Genomic DNA, 18,387 nt, shown 5'->3' with positions numbered 1-18,387 from the left:
TAATTTCATTCAATCCCAAGGTTTTCAGTCACTCATTAATTTTCCATCATATATTTGTTTTGTGTTTCAGTCCTCAATCCCTCATTTACTTTCATTCATTTATTCACATAACCAATCACTTTCAATCTATTTCATATTGTCACTCACTTTTGCATTCAATCTACAAGAATTTATCCCTCTCTCAGGATTGAGTTCTGGTTCTGGCTTTGCTATACACACCATTAAAGTACCGTATTTCAATTGCACGCAGCTTACCGCTGTGCTTTGCCTGACATACACAACTTCGCCTCCATATAGCAATGTGGGCAGAAGCAACTTCTTAAGACGCAGCCATTTTTGCTTCTTTCAAAAAACATTCATTCATTCCTCCTCTTCTATTAACATTTGCACATCCAGCCATTTTTCCATCTGTAGAAAATTATCAGGGCACACAAATCCAGTTATCTGGCAAAGATATTTTTATCATTTATGTTTAACTTGCTATTGTTCATACCTTTTAAAAATAAATACTACTGTACATTCATCTTCATTGCATTAATTTTCATACTCCTTACTGCATCATATCTGACATAATATTAACCATCTGATATGGTTAATATCTGATATTAACCTCACATTATTTTACTTCTTATCCTTTGACAAACAAAAATGCACATTTACATTCCCAAACAATATGCCTCTAATAGTACAAGTCTTCCTTATACATTTATCCATAAATACATATAAACAAACAGTAGGACATCACAATCCTTGTCTTACTCCCTGCTCAGCATTGAACCATTTATTTTCAGTCAATAATCTGCCAAACACGTTTTACTGACACTTTATAAACTAAAACTTTTTTGCATTTTTAGCACTTTTCAAAGAATCATATTAAGGAAGTCACAGACACTCCATAATAAAGCTACATCCATATTTTAAACTCTCCAGTAATTCCATCTGCATTTATAGCCCATTTCTCTTTTCCCTTCCCCTTCCCTCTAACGTTCATTTTAATTCCACTCTTCACTATATAAATCTCCATAACCCTACTTCAATATTTCCTCCCTTTAGGTATATTCCAATTCAGTTCCTCATTTTCATTTTTAATTCATTCAGTTTGGTAACTAAAATATCTGCAAGCAACCAACCAACCTCTGAGAGCACCAAGGACTCCACAGTTCAACCTGGAGCTACACATATTCTCTACTGTTGGTTAATTCATTCACTGCTGGATGCTTCTTGCTCAGTTTTTCACCTATTTCTAAAACAAAGTTTTATTTCAGTGAAAATCCTTCTGCATTTTCTTTGCCTCTACTTTAATTCAGCCCTTGGTTTCATATTCTTTGGTATTACTCTTGTGTCTGTACACTTCATAAAACATACATTGTTCATTCCCATTTTTGCAATAATCATTCTCTTATATGCAATGTTTTGTTCACACCCATTCATTATGATCCAAGCATCCTTTTTAATACTCATTAGTGTGACTGCATATATTTCTGTAGCATTTGTAACTTTATATTGGTTATTCTTTTCCAAATAACGTCCATATCCCCTTGCTTGTGTCTACTTTCTATTAATTCTTTTGAAAGAGTAATTAATGTACAAATAATTCATTCAGGATTTCTACTTTTCCCTTACCCATTCTACTTCCGTGCATTTATTTTCTTTTTTTTCCTATTTGCATTTTCTCGTACTCCCCAAGATCAACTCATGACATTATTATAGTCTGTCTTGCAGTCAGAAGCTTCTATTATCTTTGTATACTTCACAAAACCTCTCAATCTTTTATCAGAATCAAAATCACCATCCAAAAGGATTAATTGCTTTTCAATGCCTACAGAAAAATACATATTAAAATACATACCATTTAAAGCACAAGTTTCTCTAAGTAAACAGTTGCCACTCATTTTTGAGTCCCCAAGTACCCCTTCTAACTTTTATCACACTCTTTCATCTTTTTCTCACCCATCCATTCCTATCGATTATCAGGCTAATTTTTTCTGCACTTTCTCAGATTGATTTAGGTCACACGTTTTCCCCCAGGCTTAACCTTGGTTCTTCCAATATAAGCATTGATGGAGAGTATCATGAAATTATGATCAAACTATTAATTTCTTCTTGCATATGCACCAATGTTCTAGATCAAGGGTGTCAAACTCAATTTCATTGAGGGTCACATCAAGATTATGTTTGACCTGAGTGGGTGTGGCTGGGGTGTGTGTGTGGGCAGGGTGTGCGTGGCAGCTTGACATCCTGCAGCAGCCTCTGCCAGTGAAAATGGAGCCCAGGAGAGCTGGCAGAGGCACCATGGGCTGGCCCTTCATTGTTTCCAGGGTGGCCCCGTGGGCCAGATCTACGTAAGCACCCTGCAGACCCGGATCCAGCCTGTGGGCCTTCAGTGTGACACCCCTGTTGTAGATCATACCAACATAGCTTTTTCGTAATTAAATCTACAGCTTCACTTTCTCACATATATTCATTTATGAGCTCTACTCCACAATATCAGTTCACTTTCATCCAGATCTACAACATCCTTTCCCTTCCTATCACTTTCACAAATACATTGCATCCCTAGGTTTCTTTCATTCACTGATTCAGGCTCTTAACGAAACATCCCTTGATTGCGTAGCTTCCTATTTAACTATTCACTGTATATTTGATTACACTGCCAGCAAAAGTAATTATTGAAAGCCAAAGCAGCCTGCTTTTCTCCCCTAATCAACAGGGTTTAATAACCTTGATGTGAGAGGTAGAAACACATTTTACAGCACTCAGGTGCACTCAGAACATTTTTCAAAATCTGCAGGTAAGGTTTTCAGTATGCAGCTTTAAGCAGTGCTGGGTCCTCTGAGGACCGTGACATTCAAAAGCACGTTCTGGTTATACAGAAAAAAAAGGAGCCCAAGTGCTCAAATTTTTTATTTGGTTATTTTTTTCCCCTGCAAAGTTGAACAAGCTTTAAAGGGCAGCTTGTTGGCTTTAATTCCTTCCCAAAGCCACACATCCTCTTATTTCTCTCTATCTTTCCTTTTGCTCTTTCGCTGTTTGGACAGTTCGCTGAGTTTCTGGTCCAAGCGTCTCTGGAGGTGAGCTCTCTTGGTAGGATCCAAGGACTTGTCCTTCACCCCACTCCCAGGATAGAGAATCCCTTCCTTGCTGATTCTCTGCCGGGCATTTGCTTTGGCTTTTTCCCCACATCCGTGAACCTGCGGGAAATAAAGGCAGAAGCTCAAGATACTCCAGTAGGAAAAAGCATTAGTAAAAGAAAAATGAGAGCTTACACTACTTCATACATCTGCCCTAAACTTTACACAACTGTACAAGTAGTTTACTTGTTTACTGACAGTTCTTTTAATTCCAAAAGCAATCATTTCGGTAGAAACTAAAGTGAAATCAATTCCTCTTTTCAGACAGCTTGAGTATTTTCTTTTTAAACACTACAAGTGGATGGGAAATCTCTTTTCCATCTTCTGGGCAACTTTGTTTCTTGGACTGATAAAATACAACTGCATCATTATTCTCCAAACTCCAACATTATAAAGAGAGATGCTTCTGAAGAGTATTGGAAGAAAATCAACTGCAACACAGCTGTACAAACACAACAACAGATATTTCTAGAAGTCGATTTGCCATCAAATTGGCAAAACCCAATGAGCAGCTAGCAGGTCCAAAATGCCACTTACCTAACTGAAGCAGACAGGCTTCACCCTGGCCAATACCTAGAGAGAAAATTGCTTGAAGAAGCCCAGAAAAAATTTAGGGCTTATAGGATATGTACCATTATGGTATTTTGCAAGCTGCACTGGTTCATCATAGGCTTCTGAGGGTACTATTGCTTCTGATCTGAGACCCAACCAGAATGGACATACTTCAGATACCCTCTATGGCTTTCTTGTGGGCCCTTGTTTGTCATAGGGCCTGACATCTGGAAGAGCAACTCCCTGAGATTCAAACCACCCAATTTGGTAAGGCCTTGAAAACCTAGTTAGATTGTTGGTTGAGCCTGTCTTGTAATGGTTAAGAAAATAACTATGTGGGGCTTCAGATGCAGTTTTAATATTTGTTGCTGTTGTTTGTCTCTTTTCATTTTATGTTAGCCACCCAGAATCACAATTTGCGAGTTGGGCAGCTAATATACATTGCATGAACTGAATGAATAAATAAAAGTATGTTTGAAACAAAGTGGATAATAATTTATATCTGGGGAGAGATTGAGCACACAGTAATTCTTAAATTATGAGGAAAATATGAGCAGAAAATGCCTAGAGGGAAAAGTTAAGCACTTTACTAAAATAAAGGTTATAATAAAGACTGAAAAGGCTTTGATAGAAGTCTGTTTTATTAGTAGTAAGTGATGATGGAATCAGACAGAATTTCTGAAAAATAAGATTGTAAGGTGGATCAACTCAGGTAATTATATTATATCTTTAAAAAGCTTTAATTTAATAAGCATATAACATCTAGATTTAGAGGGCAACAAGAAAGTATAAAACAATCTGGTAAAAGATTTGAAGCAAATACAGAAATTAAACTGTGATTGTCCTGGACCAAACCCAAGCATACACTTAAAATGTTCACATTTATTAGTTCTGTCTTAATTGATCAAGCATTTGGGCTGGCCCATATGAATTTTTCCATGACTTAAATTCTAAAAAGATAAAATCTTCCTTCTTTTCTCAAATGAGAACTATTCAAATTCAGGATGTGAGACAAAAATGATTGAACTAAGCAATATGAATATGTTTTTAAAAGCTAGCTTATATCAAGGATCCTGTTCTACTGCTTTTAAAATTAGCAATAATATTATAGTAAAAAAAGGAATTGGTCTTTTGTGGCTACATATTTCTAAGGGCTTTCTTCCTAAAGTCAGACCTGGTCAGCAGCACTAAGCTGTAAGCTTAGCTTTAAGATAAAGTTCATATGAGCTATAGTAAACATAATTCTTCAGAATCTGGATGAATTATATTTGTTTTATAAATGATAATAAGTCTTCTGTCAACTTACAAGATATATGGAAAGTATAATATGATACGTACTGAGACTAGAAAATGTTGATACTAAACTGGCTGTAGGATGTAGGAGATGACCAGGCTGAGCCCATGTTTGTGTGTGTGTGTCAAACACATCATCAGTCTGGAGTCCTTATGCCCCCGAAAGAGATCTAACTCCAGCCCCTCTTGAAGTCTTATCTGGTGCCAATTTGCGCTGACCATTAATGGATCAGATTCTTGTATATAGGTAGCATGTAAAAAAACTTGTAATGCTTTTGAAAGCATCTTAGCCCCTGATTTCTTGCACCTGAAACTGGTAAAGTGCCAATCAAAATATATTGTTCTTGTTATTAAATTTTACAATTTACAAAACATTAGATTTTTTAAAGAACTCTGATCTATGTAACATTCAGCAATATTGTGAATCTCACTTTATAGACAGTTCATACTCCTTTAAATGAAAGCAGCTACCACGCTGATTGAAAGACGAAAGATTTTTTTCTGCGTATGAATGTGGGCTTTTTCTAGTCACTGGAACTATGAGAATAGCCGTGGGAGTATCAGTGAAGAGACAGAAATACTATGTCAGCTATCTCCATGGTGCCAACTGGATTGAGTAATTTGAATTCTATTTCATCTTTCTGATCACTTGAATATGTGAGGCAGTTAACAAAATCTTGAAATACCCTCCCACATACCCACCATAAAATGATACTAAAACACCAATTGTTAAAACTGGTAATATTTAAGACCTGAGAAGATGACTGTGAACTTGGTCCAGCATATATGAAGGGAACCAAATAGGAAAGGCTACTTCATCTGACTCTGTGCCTTGATTGACTATAGGGCAAGGGTGTGAAACTGATTTCTTCGAGAAGCGCATCAGGGTTGTGTTTGACCTCGGGCATGGTAACATGGGCATGGCCAGCTCAATGTCACTCATGTCGGGGACTCCTGTGGTGGCCTGAGTGCTGTGTCAGTGAAAATGGACTCCCGAGCTCTGTTTTTGGCTGCGACTGCCTTCTGCAACCCTCTGCCAGGGAAAACACATGCGCCCCTCCTGAGCTCCATTTTCACTGGCAGAGGCATCGCAGACCAGTCCTTCACTGTTTGCAGGGTGGCCCCGCGGGCCAGATCTAAGCACCACTTGGGCCAGATCTGGCCTCCGGGCCTTGTGTTTTACACCCTTGCTATAGGGGATGAATGAAAGCAATGAAACTGTTCACATATAGGAAGGTGGTAAGATATCCATTACTTAGGAATTGTTGCTATTATTTTAGCTTACAGCAATGTCTTTCATTTAGTTGTCTGTCAACAAAGCACTCAATAAACAGTGCATCTTTTAATCCAAACTTCTCCCCATCCAAACATTTAGGATGTTTCTCTGCAGGCCAATATTTTTATTCATGAATTGCACAGTTCAATTTGTTCTTGACTGAAGCTTGCTTTAAGATTCATAGTTGTTCTAGCAGAAATATAGTTGGTCCATAAAAATCATTCTTCTTGGCCTGTTTTTAAGTTTTGGTGAGGACCTAAACTTTGCAGACTTTTTTCTGTATATACTTATCTTTTGGATCAAAATGTTCTAGTAACTAGATACAACATTTCCCCCATGAGATTAAAAAAACCTATGATCAGTTATTTCAAATAAATCAGGCCCAATTGAAGATATCTGAAAACATTCCTAGTTGGTAATCTGTGTTAATGTACTCCTGTTAGACAGGATTTAAAATGCTGCATTGGTAGAACACCTGCATAGACCTGACAGAGTTGGACAAGTAAACATTTCCACATTATATAAGACTCATGGCTATTCCTTGAATGGATACAAAGGGCATTAAGGTCTCCTTCTGAGGAGATGCAAAGCATTAGACTCCTTCAAGTATCTGGCTATTGGGAATGAATGTGAATGGGAGTTTAAAATAAGGAGGTGATTTGAGGGTAAAGAGAGAATGACTCAGAAGCTTGATGTGAAAAGGATACAGAAAAATCCCATTATTTCAGCATTAAAAACAGATATCTTGCTCCACAAGATTAGGTGCCTTTTAATGGCCTAGAATGGTTGTTCCATTGAAGGATGCACATTCTTTTCATCTTATTCATTTTGAAGAATCAAGAGAGAGGGTAGTAGGTGTACAGGTGTATATATATAAACTTAAAGAATGAAGGCAAATGAAAAAGAATGTTGTGCACTTTAAAAGGAAATAAAATCATTCTTTATATTAGAAAGAGATAAAAAGATGTTTCAAAAGTACAGATCCCCATAAAAAATAACTCCATTAAAATACCAAGAGGAGAAATTAAAAAAAAAAACCCACTTCATTTTTAAAACCTAAAGACCACGAGCAAAAACAACCTTGCAGACCAACATTTTTCCTCCTGATTGCACAGCAGGGGACACATTTCCAGTCACTGGGAAATTAAACTGGAGGCAACTATAGCTTCAATTCTTTGGTGACTTATGCCCTGTGTGTTTATTATGCTACATTACTTTTATAAGGCCGAACTCCCATCTCTACCTTTCTAAAGATAGATTTCTGTTCACAAGTACATGTATTTGCCTGCGTGTATATGCCAATGTATATATTAAATGACAAGTTAAGATTAATGGGGGAAAGTTACCCTCCACTGGATTTGCCTATAGTCTGAGCCATGGTGGCACTGTGATTAGAATGCAGCCCTGCGAGCTACTTCTGCTGACTGCCGGCTGCCTGCAATTTGGCAGTTCAAATTTCACCAGGCTCAAGGTTGACTCAGTCATCCATCCTTCCGAGGTGGGTAAAATGAAGACTCAGATTGTTGGGGGCAAAAGGCTGACTCTGTAAACAGCTTAGGGAGGGCTGTAAAGCACTGTAAAGCGGTATATAAGTCTAAGTTCTATTGAACAGCCTTTATTATGATGAGGTTCCTTCAAAAGTCAACTACACTAAATACTTTAAAAATGGCACCTCAATTTCACCTGAAAATTACGTTGGCTCTGAAAACCTGGCTTGGAGAGGCAAGAAAATGGGTGGGCCTGAGGGGAGAGACCAAACCATACCTCTGGGATATGGTGGCTGAGGCAGTAGCGTCTGTTGCAATGCTGGCAGAGCTGTCCCAGGGTTGTTACGCTGGCTTTGCATTTGGAGAAACCACAAGTGTTGTCTGCTTTCATTGCCGCAGAGATCATAGCATCAAAATCTTCCTCAGCTGCAATTTCCTTTTTGGATTTACTGGATGCCTTTCCTAAATCAGCATAAGGGCATAAAATAATTAGGGAGCAGTGACAAAAAGATTGCACACAACACTTTGTTGTTGACATAAAGAGGCACAGCTGTGTTGATCAAGAGTTTGATGATTTTCCCAAAAGTGCTTTTTTCAAGAGGCCACTGGGCTTTCTGGTTTTTCTTTGAGGATGTTTCACTTCTCAACCAAGAAGCTTCTTCCGCTCTGACTGGATGGTGGGGAATGGAAGGATTTCCAGAAAAATTGCAGACCACAGGAACCAAGGACTTGCGTTTTACATTTTTCTAGAAATCCTTCCATTCCCCACCACCCAGTCAGAGTGGAAGAAGCTTCTTGGATGAGAAGTGAAATGTCTTCAAAGAAAAACCAGAAAGCCCAGTTGCCTCTTGAAAAGGCACCGGCAGCATGCTGGCCCTGTGCGACCAGATGGCCAACAGATAGCACCAACTTCTCCTTCAGAAGGAATCAGTAAGATAAAGTAGACAAATAAGAGTAGGCAAAGCATGATAATGGAGTGGCAATAATGAGATTTATTTATTTGTTTGTTTATAGGACTAACATGGCTGCCTATTGTCAGACAATGTCTCTAGGTGGCTCACCGCAATCCAGAAAACACAGTTAAAAACAAAAGCACCTTTCTTCTCCTCGGGTGCCAGATTGCTCATAGCTCAATCTGATATGGGCTGTGTCTGGTGCTCTTAAGGGAGACAACCCATTGTCTTGTGTATATGAAGACAAACCGAACTATCTTTGAAGCTGCAGGAAAAGGGATTAGGGTTAAGACTGCTGACAGTAGAAAGCCATAAACCTGGAGGGTGTCATGGTTTGAGTAGGCTGCTCCAGAAAACATTACCAATTCAAAAATTAGGGGCCACACTCTTGATTTTAGATCAAAATCAAAGGCACTGCCTGGATACAGGTTTGTTCCCAAGCCCAAGAATTCCAATTGCCTCTGTATTTTATAGCAGTCTTATCCATGCACCAGAGGGGATTTTCTTCCTCTTTAGAAATCTGGGAGGATGTGAATTGCAGAAGGTATCTATGCACATATTCAGTGGTTTCATTTTCCCCCAAAGTATCAATCAAGGAAAATGGGTACATGTAGAGTATGTGCAAATACTCCAGTGCTTGCGCACACACTCCTTCCTAACAAAGCAAAGGGAGTTCTTCTTTTCTATTGATACCATGTTTTCATTTTATTGGCAAGCTCATGTATAGCCTCTTTGTGAACGATAAAGAGCCGAGAAAGACAACTAGGGTATGTTAGAGAATATTTATGTGGTCTGGCTCAGCTTGGTGTCAGCTAAGGATCTTAGAACATTTTTGTCTCCTCAAAATGTTCTAAGCAATAATCCAACTGCCCAAAGCAAGCCCATGTCGTGCCCTGGGTAATCTGTTCTGATAATTTCAGAGATACTGATTTTGGGGGAAATCCACATATTTCCAAAAGTCAAGACAAATATTTGTCTGACATTTTCAAAAGAAGTCTCTTTGTGGAAAATGCACTTGTGTTTCCTAGATCTAAAATTAGTGGTTGCTCTCAAAGGTAGTTGTGTTTTAGAAGTAAGCCCGCTTCTAGCAACTCCTTCCGTCAGCACAGAAGGCTGGATATTTAAAGCAGAGAATTCTGTTGGCGTCATTTTGGTTTAAAATTTCCCCAAAGCTCCTCAAACAACCTTTGGTCAGGAGAGAATCTATGTAGGGATTGCAACGAAAAATGGAATAAATAGCGGATTAAAAAAGAATGAGAGAGGTTAGGGTCAGGGGTTTTTAGTATCTTTTAAACTTTTAAAAATGGATTCTTTACCTCCAACGTTTTTTTCTTTCTTCCCAATTATTTCCTGAAGATTTACATTGGATTCTCGGCTTTGTTTCACTCTCTCTTCTTTCTTCGCTCTCTCTCTTTCCATCCGTTCCACATGCAACGTTTTTAGATCTGTGGCCCCTGGGCCAGCACCCCTCTCCCTCTCTTCACCGCCTGCATCTACTTCTTTTGGACAGTCCTTAATTAATTCAGGTTGACAAACCACATGATCTCCCAAAGATAATTCTGCGGGAGAATCTCTCCTACAAATACTTATGTGTCGTGCGCTGCCTTCTCCTGTGCTCACATGCTGCAGCCCGTATTCTTCAGCCAACTGATGGATAAGCATTCTATCGTGAGCATTTAAAGAGGAAGGGAAATCCAGTTGGACCTCTCCACTATCCAGAAACTCCAGTATTCTTGCTTTATGTTTAAATGAGTTTTCATTCTCTTTGGTTTCTGATGTTGTGACTTTGCCCCTGCTTTCCAGGGAACATTCTGTTAGCCTCTCTCTAGGCTTTTGGGTAGGTCTTCTTTTTGGTTTGTCTCCAAGAGTCTTTGGGAGTGGATCAATGCTGCATTTAAGTCTCTTTTCCTGGTCACGGGGACTCTTGGGAGTGTAGTTTCCGGGTACAATATCATCCAGGTATTCAAAGGCTGTGCGCACTTCTCCGTGGGTGCTCATATACTCCACCAGCCGTTTAAGAAAAGTATGGTTGCTAACGGTGCGAGAGTCACAGATTACAGCCACATGACGTCGGGCCCGGGTAATTGCAACATTTATTCTCCTGTCTTCGGCAAGGAATCCCACTTCACCTAGACATCATAAAAAGAGTAAGTCAGGAGGCAGAGCTTTGCAGACCATGTAAAGTAATTATAATGGAGGCAGTTTTATTGAAAACATATTTCCTCAGAAGCAAGTTAGACTGAACTCCATGGGATTCACTGAAGTAGATTGCTTCTTTCTATAATTATCTAAACTATTGCCCAAGAATGATGTTTCCAAAATGGATTGAACACATGAACAGAGCGCAGGCACACGTTTATTTATTTACAAACAAATCCAAACACATTTTCAGCACCAAGGATCTGCATAGGCAGATCCCATTGAGATTTCAACAGGCATGCTATAGCTTCCTTATTCTCATTACCGTAAAACTATGAAAACTGAGGTGGGAGTGTCATTGCCGGTGCCGAATTTCAAACTGAATGCTCACGTTGACAACTTCAAAGTAGAAAACATATGTATCCAAGACTCATAATCACCCAAAACCACACCCAATCCAGTGTATGACAAAGCTCAGATGCACGACAGTGTTTATGGACACCATTTTGACAGAGTGATAACTTGTCTTATAGGCCAATGCTATGTGGAAATGACCTTATGGACAGAAGGAAAAACATCAGCCTAGGCAATCATCATGCTACAGGTATCTCAGCCTACAGAAGAAAAAGAGGGGTTTGAAGGATCTCAGAAGGCCTTCCCTAGTTTTTTGAAAAGTAGAAGTAAGGGAGAGGAGAAATGCTTAAATTCAGGCTTGTGTTCATTTCAGTACAATCTGCTTGAAATTTACTTATAAGGTCATTAATTTCCAGAAAGGCTCATCTTTAGTCAATAATCTAGCGTGGAAGGCCCAAGGAACCCTGAAGCTTTGGATACGTTATTTTAATATATTTTCTGAGAAATCCAGTTTCAACCCATTTTACTTTTAAATAAAGAAAGCAAAATTCAATAAACAGCCAGGAGCTAGAAAAATAAGAATTTTTAGTACTTGATATGACTTCTGAAAGATGTTCAAGTGTTCATTTTGTTTCACAATGGGGAGGGAAAGCATATGGATTGTTCATGTTGATTAAATAAACTTTATAAAGTTTTTGTCCACAATAGAACTGCTCTGAAACTGGAGCTCTAACTGACAAGCAGAATTTAAAATGAGGAATGTTAAGTAATTAAGCTCCCCGTTAGAAGAGCAAGTATGCAGAGAAGCGTAATGAGAGTGATATGGAAGAACACGCACAAACCAGCATACAGAGACACTGAATAGTATAAAAATATAGTAGTTTACTATGTAGAAATATAGAAGTATTCAGAGTCCGGTTAACAGTCCAAGTCATACACAGTTCAGTCATTCAGCTATTAATATTCTCAGTTTAACCCACAAAGTAGCTAATAGTAGCAAGACTCAGTAAGTCACGAGCAGTATCAACAGTATCCATGATCAGCATCTAACAAAACAGAGAGCTAACAGCCATTCTGGTTCCCTCTTATAGCTGCTTGAGATAACAAGCCAATTACATCTCTCTAACATTTAAAGTAACAGTAAAGTAATCATAGCTTATATACATTGCCAAGCCAAGCCTAGGGTTACATCCCTAACAAGGAAGATTTTTTGAAGTATTGCAAATGCGTTTTACTCATTTCTAATTATTAACAAGTCTGATAAAGGTCAGAAAAATATTTAGCATAATCTTTTTTTTAAAAAGCAGCATCCAAAATTGAATAAATAGCTAGAAATGACAAAGCCTTTTCTAGAAGTTATTTCTGATCTCCAGGGTTTTTTATTTTATTTTATAATAACAGATAGCAAATGCCAAGATGAGTCAACTCAGCTACTTAACCGATGGGGTTGAGTCCCATATAAGGAGCTAGGCAGAAGACAAATGGAAAAATAAACATTAAAGGGCACATTAAAATATGTGAGTCACCAATTTGTACTCGAGAAGCCTAACCTGGGAAGTAATTACCAAGTGTCAAAACCATATCGGAAGTCAACAATGAACCACAATTTGCTTATCTATTTTAAAAAGGGAGGCAATTTTTCTCTCCAGCAACTATATGAAGCAGAGAAGAAATCCCTCTCCATATCATACCCCATTATTATAATGGGAAAGAAGAAAAATATTTACAGACTTTAGAAATGTCTTTTGAGTTACATTCACAGTAATCTGAATAGTTATGATTCATGTGGCTGCAAGACAGATTTTTAAACTGAACAGCAGTCACCATAATTATCAAAAAGGTTGACTCAATTACTTTATCATTTTCTTACTATTCGCTATTCTGGTCTCTTTTTGAAAAGAATTATATAGAATATTGTAATGTTCTTTTTAATTCCCCAGTCAGAACCATGAATCAGCCACAACCACATAAACATGCAGTAGCATCAGTGCTTCTTATAAATGCCTTGCTGTTTTTCTGCATGGCTGTAGATTATGGCCGATTTACCTTTTCTATTGGATCTTACAAAAGAAAGAACAACTGCCTCCTTTTCTCTTCCTTGGAAGCCATCCACTGATTTAATCTCCAGCTCTGGATACTTCTGATACAGATGTTTTCTTAGCATGTCCACCTGGAAAACAAAGCACTTATTGGCACAGGAAATGAATGCCATCTTACTGAAAAAGTCCTCTCCTTCCAAGAGAAATTAAGCATCTTATCTCTGAGAAGGTAGATTGCTGCCTAGAAAAAGGAACAAAAAGTTACATCTGATGTTCATTCTACTATTTCTGAACTGGTGAAGTAGGACCTATAGCCTAGAGGAAGGAATGGGGATCTTCCTAATTTACTGTAGACCAGCAGATGCTGGAAGCAGTTGTTAGGTCTACACCAAACAGCACACAGAGCACGTAAATCCACATAGATCAAGAAAATAGAATAAAATTCTGCCTCTACCTCACTGAATTTATCCTTAGTGAGAGTAATTTAGGCCCCTGAAGATTCAAATCAGTTTCATTTTCTTTTGTACTTACTGTTGGGATCGCTGGTGCTCTCTGAGTTTGGTGATTTTGTTTCAGACATTTCATTACCAAACTAGATAACACCATCAATGCTAGCGTATTTCCTTCTATCGTTTTGAACTGAAGTTTTCAATTTTTATTCAACATGGCATGTTTCTTAGTATATGGCAGTGGATGCACTAACCTGAAGATTGTAAGGAGCAATGACAGCTACATCTTTGGCTTTCACACCAGCTTCTATCAAAGCATCTATATGCAAACCAGTAAGCTGTACCTCACCTGGGAACAAGGAACAAGCAGCTTTAAGGTTGAAGAAGCAGGCAGGCAGATTCAATTAGAAAACTAAACCGATCTGTAAACTTCACTTCATATGCTAACTAAAAGAAAAACCAGCACTGAGTGTATAATCCTCTAGTATATAAGCACAGATTTATTTGGTAAGAATTTAAAGATTACAGGAAGCTAAAAGAAAATAAAGGTTTTCCCATTATGTGGGTTTCCCACTGCTTAAGAATTGCCATTTTCCTTATACAGCAGTTATGCCATAGGTCATCTTGCTAAGGATTTATGTTGTTGATTTAGATGATGATCTGTGGTTGGGCATATGAAGAAACATTCTTTTGTTCCATTTATTCATTCACCAAGCTCTTGCTGGTCACCACATGAGAAAAGCTGTCCACAACTGTTCCTCAGCACAATTAACAAGGGTGCATTACACACTAAAACTTAATATGGTCCTCATTCACATGTGTCATATACTGTATGGCAACTTTATGAATGGACATAGGGCAGGGGTATCCAAACTTGGGAACTTTAAGACTTGTGGACTTCAACTCCCAGAATTCTGGGAGTTGAAGTCCACAAGTCTTAAAGTTCCCAAGTTTGGACACCCCTGATATAGGGCATCTTTTGGAAACCTGACACTGTATATTGTAAACAAGAAAGCATTTTTAAAAGCTGCTTTAGTTATTTGCAGTATTTATAAACTGCCTCAGTATACTTAAGTCTGGGAAATGCACCTTAGCAAACTAATACCAAACGAGCATTTCCTTAGATAGGAAAACCAAACTGAAATTATAGTAAGGAAACATCGTAAAGTTAAATAAAATAAATATGTGCCAGAAACTCCAGAGTGCAAAGGCCTTTTCATGTAAAATCATCCTGATAGGCTTTCTAAAATCCAAGGAGGGCAAGGAAGGAGCTGGTTCCATAAAGCAAGATCCACTATTTACTAAGAAAGTCTTACTCAAATTTGAGCATTGACTTATTTTATTTTTATTTATTTTAGGAAATTTGTCTTGCCACTTATTCGTACATGGCGACTCAAGGCAGCTTACAGAAATATAAAAACCTCATATATAAAACAATAAAACGAACAAAAGAGAATAATCATACAATAAATTAATAAATTAAATTAAAATAAATAATAAAATAAAATAAGACTTATCCTCCTCCTAAATATGGAACAAACCACACAGACATATTGCTGTTTTGGAATATGTCACTAAAAATTATTCAGAAAGATGGATTTTAAGACTTATGGCTTTTAAACGATATTTCCCAAATTCTTTTTACTTCTTGATGCTCCTTTAACCATTCTGATTAACTGCAGAGGTTTGTGCCTTTGTTTGCTCAATGGACAGGGTGAGATGTGCCAAGACAATTAAAAGTGAAAGCTCTCTCAACTCTGCTGTGCCACAAACAGAATGGATATGAAGCCAGTTCAATATTCCTGGCTGAGAGCTGATATCTTCTCCTGTTGCTTCAGGGCCAATTGACAAGCATCGCTGGCGCCTGTCCTTACAATTTGCCCAGCTCTTATCAAGATGTAAGTTATCTTGCTGGAGACCAGTAGATTGGTCTGGGCTTTCAACTTGGCCATGGGAGCCTCTATTCCTACCTGTTATTTAGAATGTCATCCCAACTTTGTATTTGAATTTAGGGTAGAGGTAAGAAATCTGTGCTCATCTAGAAGGTTATTTTTTCAATTATTTCATGTGGTGATCCAGAAGGTAACAGACTACAACTCCCATCTTCCCTGATCCCTTTTAAAGCAAAATGGAATTTAACAGTAACTGGAGAATTTTAAATTCTCCCTCTCCTACTCCCCAGTTCTTTCATATAACAAGACAAATACATGGATTTTTTTTTCTTCCCCATCACCAGCTATTTTTCCTCTAGTTAAAAGAACAATAAACACTTTTCCATATTGTTCATGTTTATTATTCAGTTTCATGATTCTAAAAAAGATCTGATTCCTTTTGTGTTTTAAACAGGCAAGAAATCAATATGTTATAAAGATTTTCCTAGCAGATCAATCTATTTTGCAGAATTGCTCAAAAATCTGACATTATTTCAAACTTACATAACCAGCCTTATTCAAGTTCAGAGAATCAAATGTTCCTGCATATTAAAAAGTATCCTTGAATGTGTCTAATGAGACAGATACGGACTGCATTGCTATAACTTTTCAGAGCCTTTTCTGTTTAAAAATGTGGGAATGAAACACAATCTGCAGACCACTTGACATTCACTTATGCATCAATGCCCACATGAGACTATTTAGTACTGCAACCCTATGTACATATGGTAAAAAATAGATGCCAGGAAAAACAGTGGGCAGTGGCAAAAAACAGGGAAAAAATAGATGCCAGAAAAACAGTGGCATGTCAGAGGAAACGTAAGTATGAACAGCTTCTAAAATGCATACCATTTGTTATTCAATTTTGGCATGCATTCTTTATTCTCATAAAATTTCAAAGCTAAATTAGTGATAACCCACCACAATTGATTCCCATCTAAAACCCATGAGCATGTTTTCTACCAATTTAATAGCTTTTGTTCCACCAAGGCTGAGTTTCATTCACTTAATTCATGGGAATGCATAGGAAAGTTCTCTTTCTGAATTGTTAAAGCAGCTCCTTCTTTTTAAAGGCCTCATACCACTTTTGCAAGCTGCTTCAATCCCATGTACATGCACAGTCATTCCATTGCAACATTGGTTTCTATTTTTTCAGGCTACACCTGAAGCCCAATTTAAAATTCTATAACTCTTAACTACGGGGGGGGGGGGTAGTTCAAACTTACGAAACAAAATAATGTTTAGGATTTTGCTACTTCTAGTCACAACCACCCCCTGTACATGCATGCGCTTGTCCCGTGCATGCGCACAACAGCCCCCCGCAACCTGTTTTTGGTCCCAGGAGTCTTCAGGGAGGCCTGCTAGGCCCAAAACAGGGCGCGAGGAGTGTTGCGCACATGCACAGGGTGAGCGCATGCATGTGCAGGGGGTGGGGCATGCAGAGGGGGGTCACCCGCGTGCTTTAAGCACGCGAGGACAAAAAGGTTAGCCATCACTGTTTTATAACGACTCATTAGTTATACTATAGTATATTGTGATGTGGATGGAGTTTTGGGTATGTAAAAATATATTTCTTTCATAGTTATCACTTATATTTGCATCCAAAAACAAAAAACCCACCTAGAAACAAAACTCTAAAAACAGCCTTGGAAGCCATGGCTAATTTAAACAGGCTATTCATCTGCCTCAAGGATATAACATACGTTATTCAAGCATGACATGCAAGAAATTTTCAGACATATTCAACAATTTCCACAGGAGAGGTACCTGTGACCATGGGTATAATATTACAGTCAATAACTCAAATTTTACCATACTTTTCTGGTACATGGAAACTTTTTTAGCTAGCATCAGCTGGTATTACACAATCACTGCACAGGTAATATAAATTGAAGAGGCAGTTTTTTGAAATAAAGAAAAAAGATGCGACTCGGGAAACAAAAATCATGAAGCAGAGTAAATGATGGTACCTTGGTTTCCTCTAGATTGTTCTTCTTCCACTTCAAGTTCAAATAAGCCACAATCAGCTGTATCTATAAGCAGCAATGGGATACTGGTCTCTTCTGTGGGGGCCACTCCTGGCAAGTCTCTGTCAAATTATTAAAAATAATTACACAAATTATTTTTGCAAGAAGCTGTAAACTCATTGTATTCTCTCTCTGCAACTCTGAGACCTTAGAACCTATTCTTAGTCATTATGTGGAAAGAAACAATACATGCAGCCTGATGGGAACACAAATTAGCACATACAGTGTTCCTGTTTAACGTTAGCATTGCTTCTAGTTACCCATATATCAAGCAAATTACAGAACAGAGCTGTTAAAAATTGTTTTCAATGAAAGCAAAGAATAAAATTATAGACGAAAGCTTTCACAACTACTTCCTTTGCTCAGAGACAAAAGAAGAGTGCCTTGATTTATTGCTGGAGACAGTAATGTGACAGCTGTGATATTAGGAAAAGATACACTCGGTGGGTCTAACAACCGTAAAAAGATGTTGTTTGTACTTAGAAGGGCCTTATTAATCATCAACATTACAGAACTACAGTTGTTCCTTATATATCTAATCTCTGAACAAACACATGAAAATAATTTTAAGAGATCCAAGGATGGATAGGATTTGAAGTATGAGAACGTGATTCAATTTTTAAAACCTTGGTCACATACAGAAGCTATTGATAAGAAAGGACTCAGAATATAAGATCATAAAACCACATGATCCGATATAATTGAGGGGGGTACAAAGGAAAATACAAAGATGTAAGAGAGGTGTACCTTCACTCC

At 37.9% G+C, this 18,387-nt stretch overlaps 1 protein-coding gene across 1 annotated transcript in view; it reads right to left on the bottom strand.

Moving 5' to 3' along the window:
* Positions 1-435: 435 nt before the first annotated feature.
* Positions 436-18,387, bottom strand: part of IGHMBP2 (immunoglobulin mu DNA binding protein 2) — a 79,624-nt gene continuing 61,672 nt past the window's right edge. The window contains exons 10-15 of the mRNA XM_081938847.1: positions 17,575-17,693; positions 13,928-14,022; positions 13,232-13,355; positions 10,009-10,821; positions 8,017-8,201; positions 436-3,191 (exon numbers count right to left, since the gene is read on the bottom strand). Of these exons, the coding sequence (XP_081794973.1) occupies positions 2,994-3,191; positions 8,017-8,201; positions 10,009-10,821; positions 13,232-13,355; positions 13,928-14,022; positions 17,575-17,693 (1,534 nt within the window). The 3' untranslated portion in view covers positions 436-2,993. The remainder of the gene's footprint in view (positions 3,192-8,016; positions 8,202-10,008; positions 10,822-13,231; positions 13,356-13,927; positions 14,023-17,574; positions 17,694-18,387) is intronic.

The sequence above is a fragment of the Natrix helvetica genome, assembly GCF_964273705.1.
Source record: "Natrix helvetica genome assembly, chromosome: 1".
NCBI lineage: Eukaryota > Metazoa > Chordata > Lepidosauria > Squamata > Natricidae > Natrix > Natrix helvetica.
The sequence above is the reverse complement of the archived record's forward strand: the minus strand, read 5'-3'. Positions and strand labels throughout refer to the sequence as shown.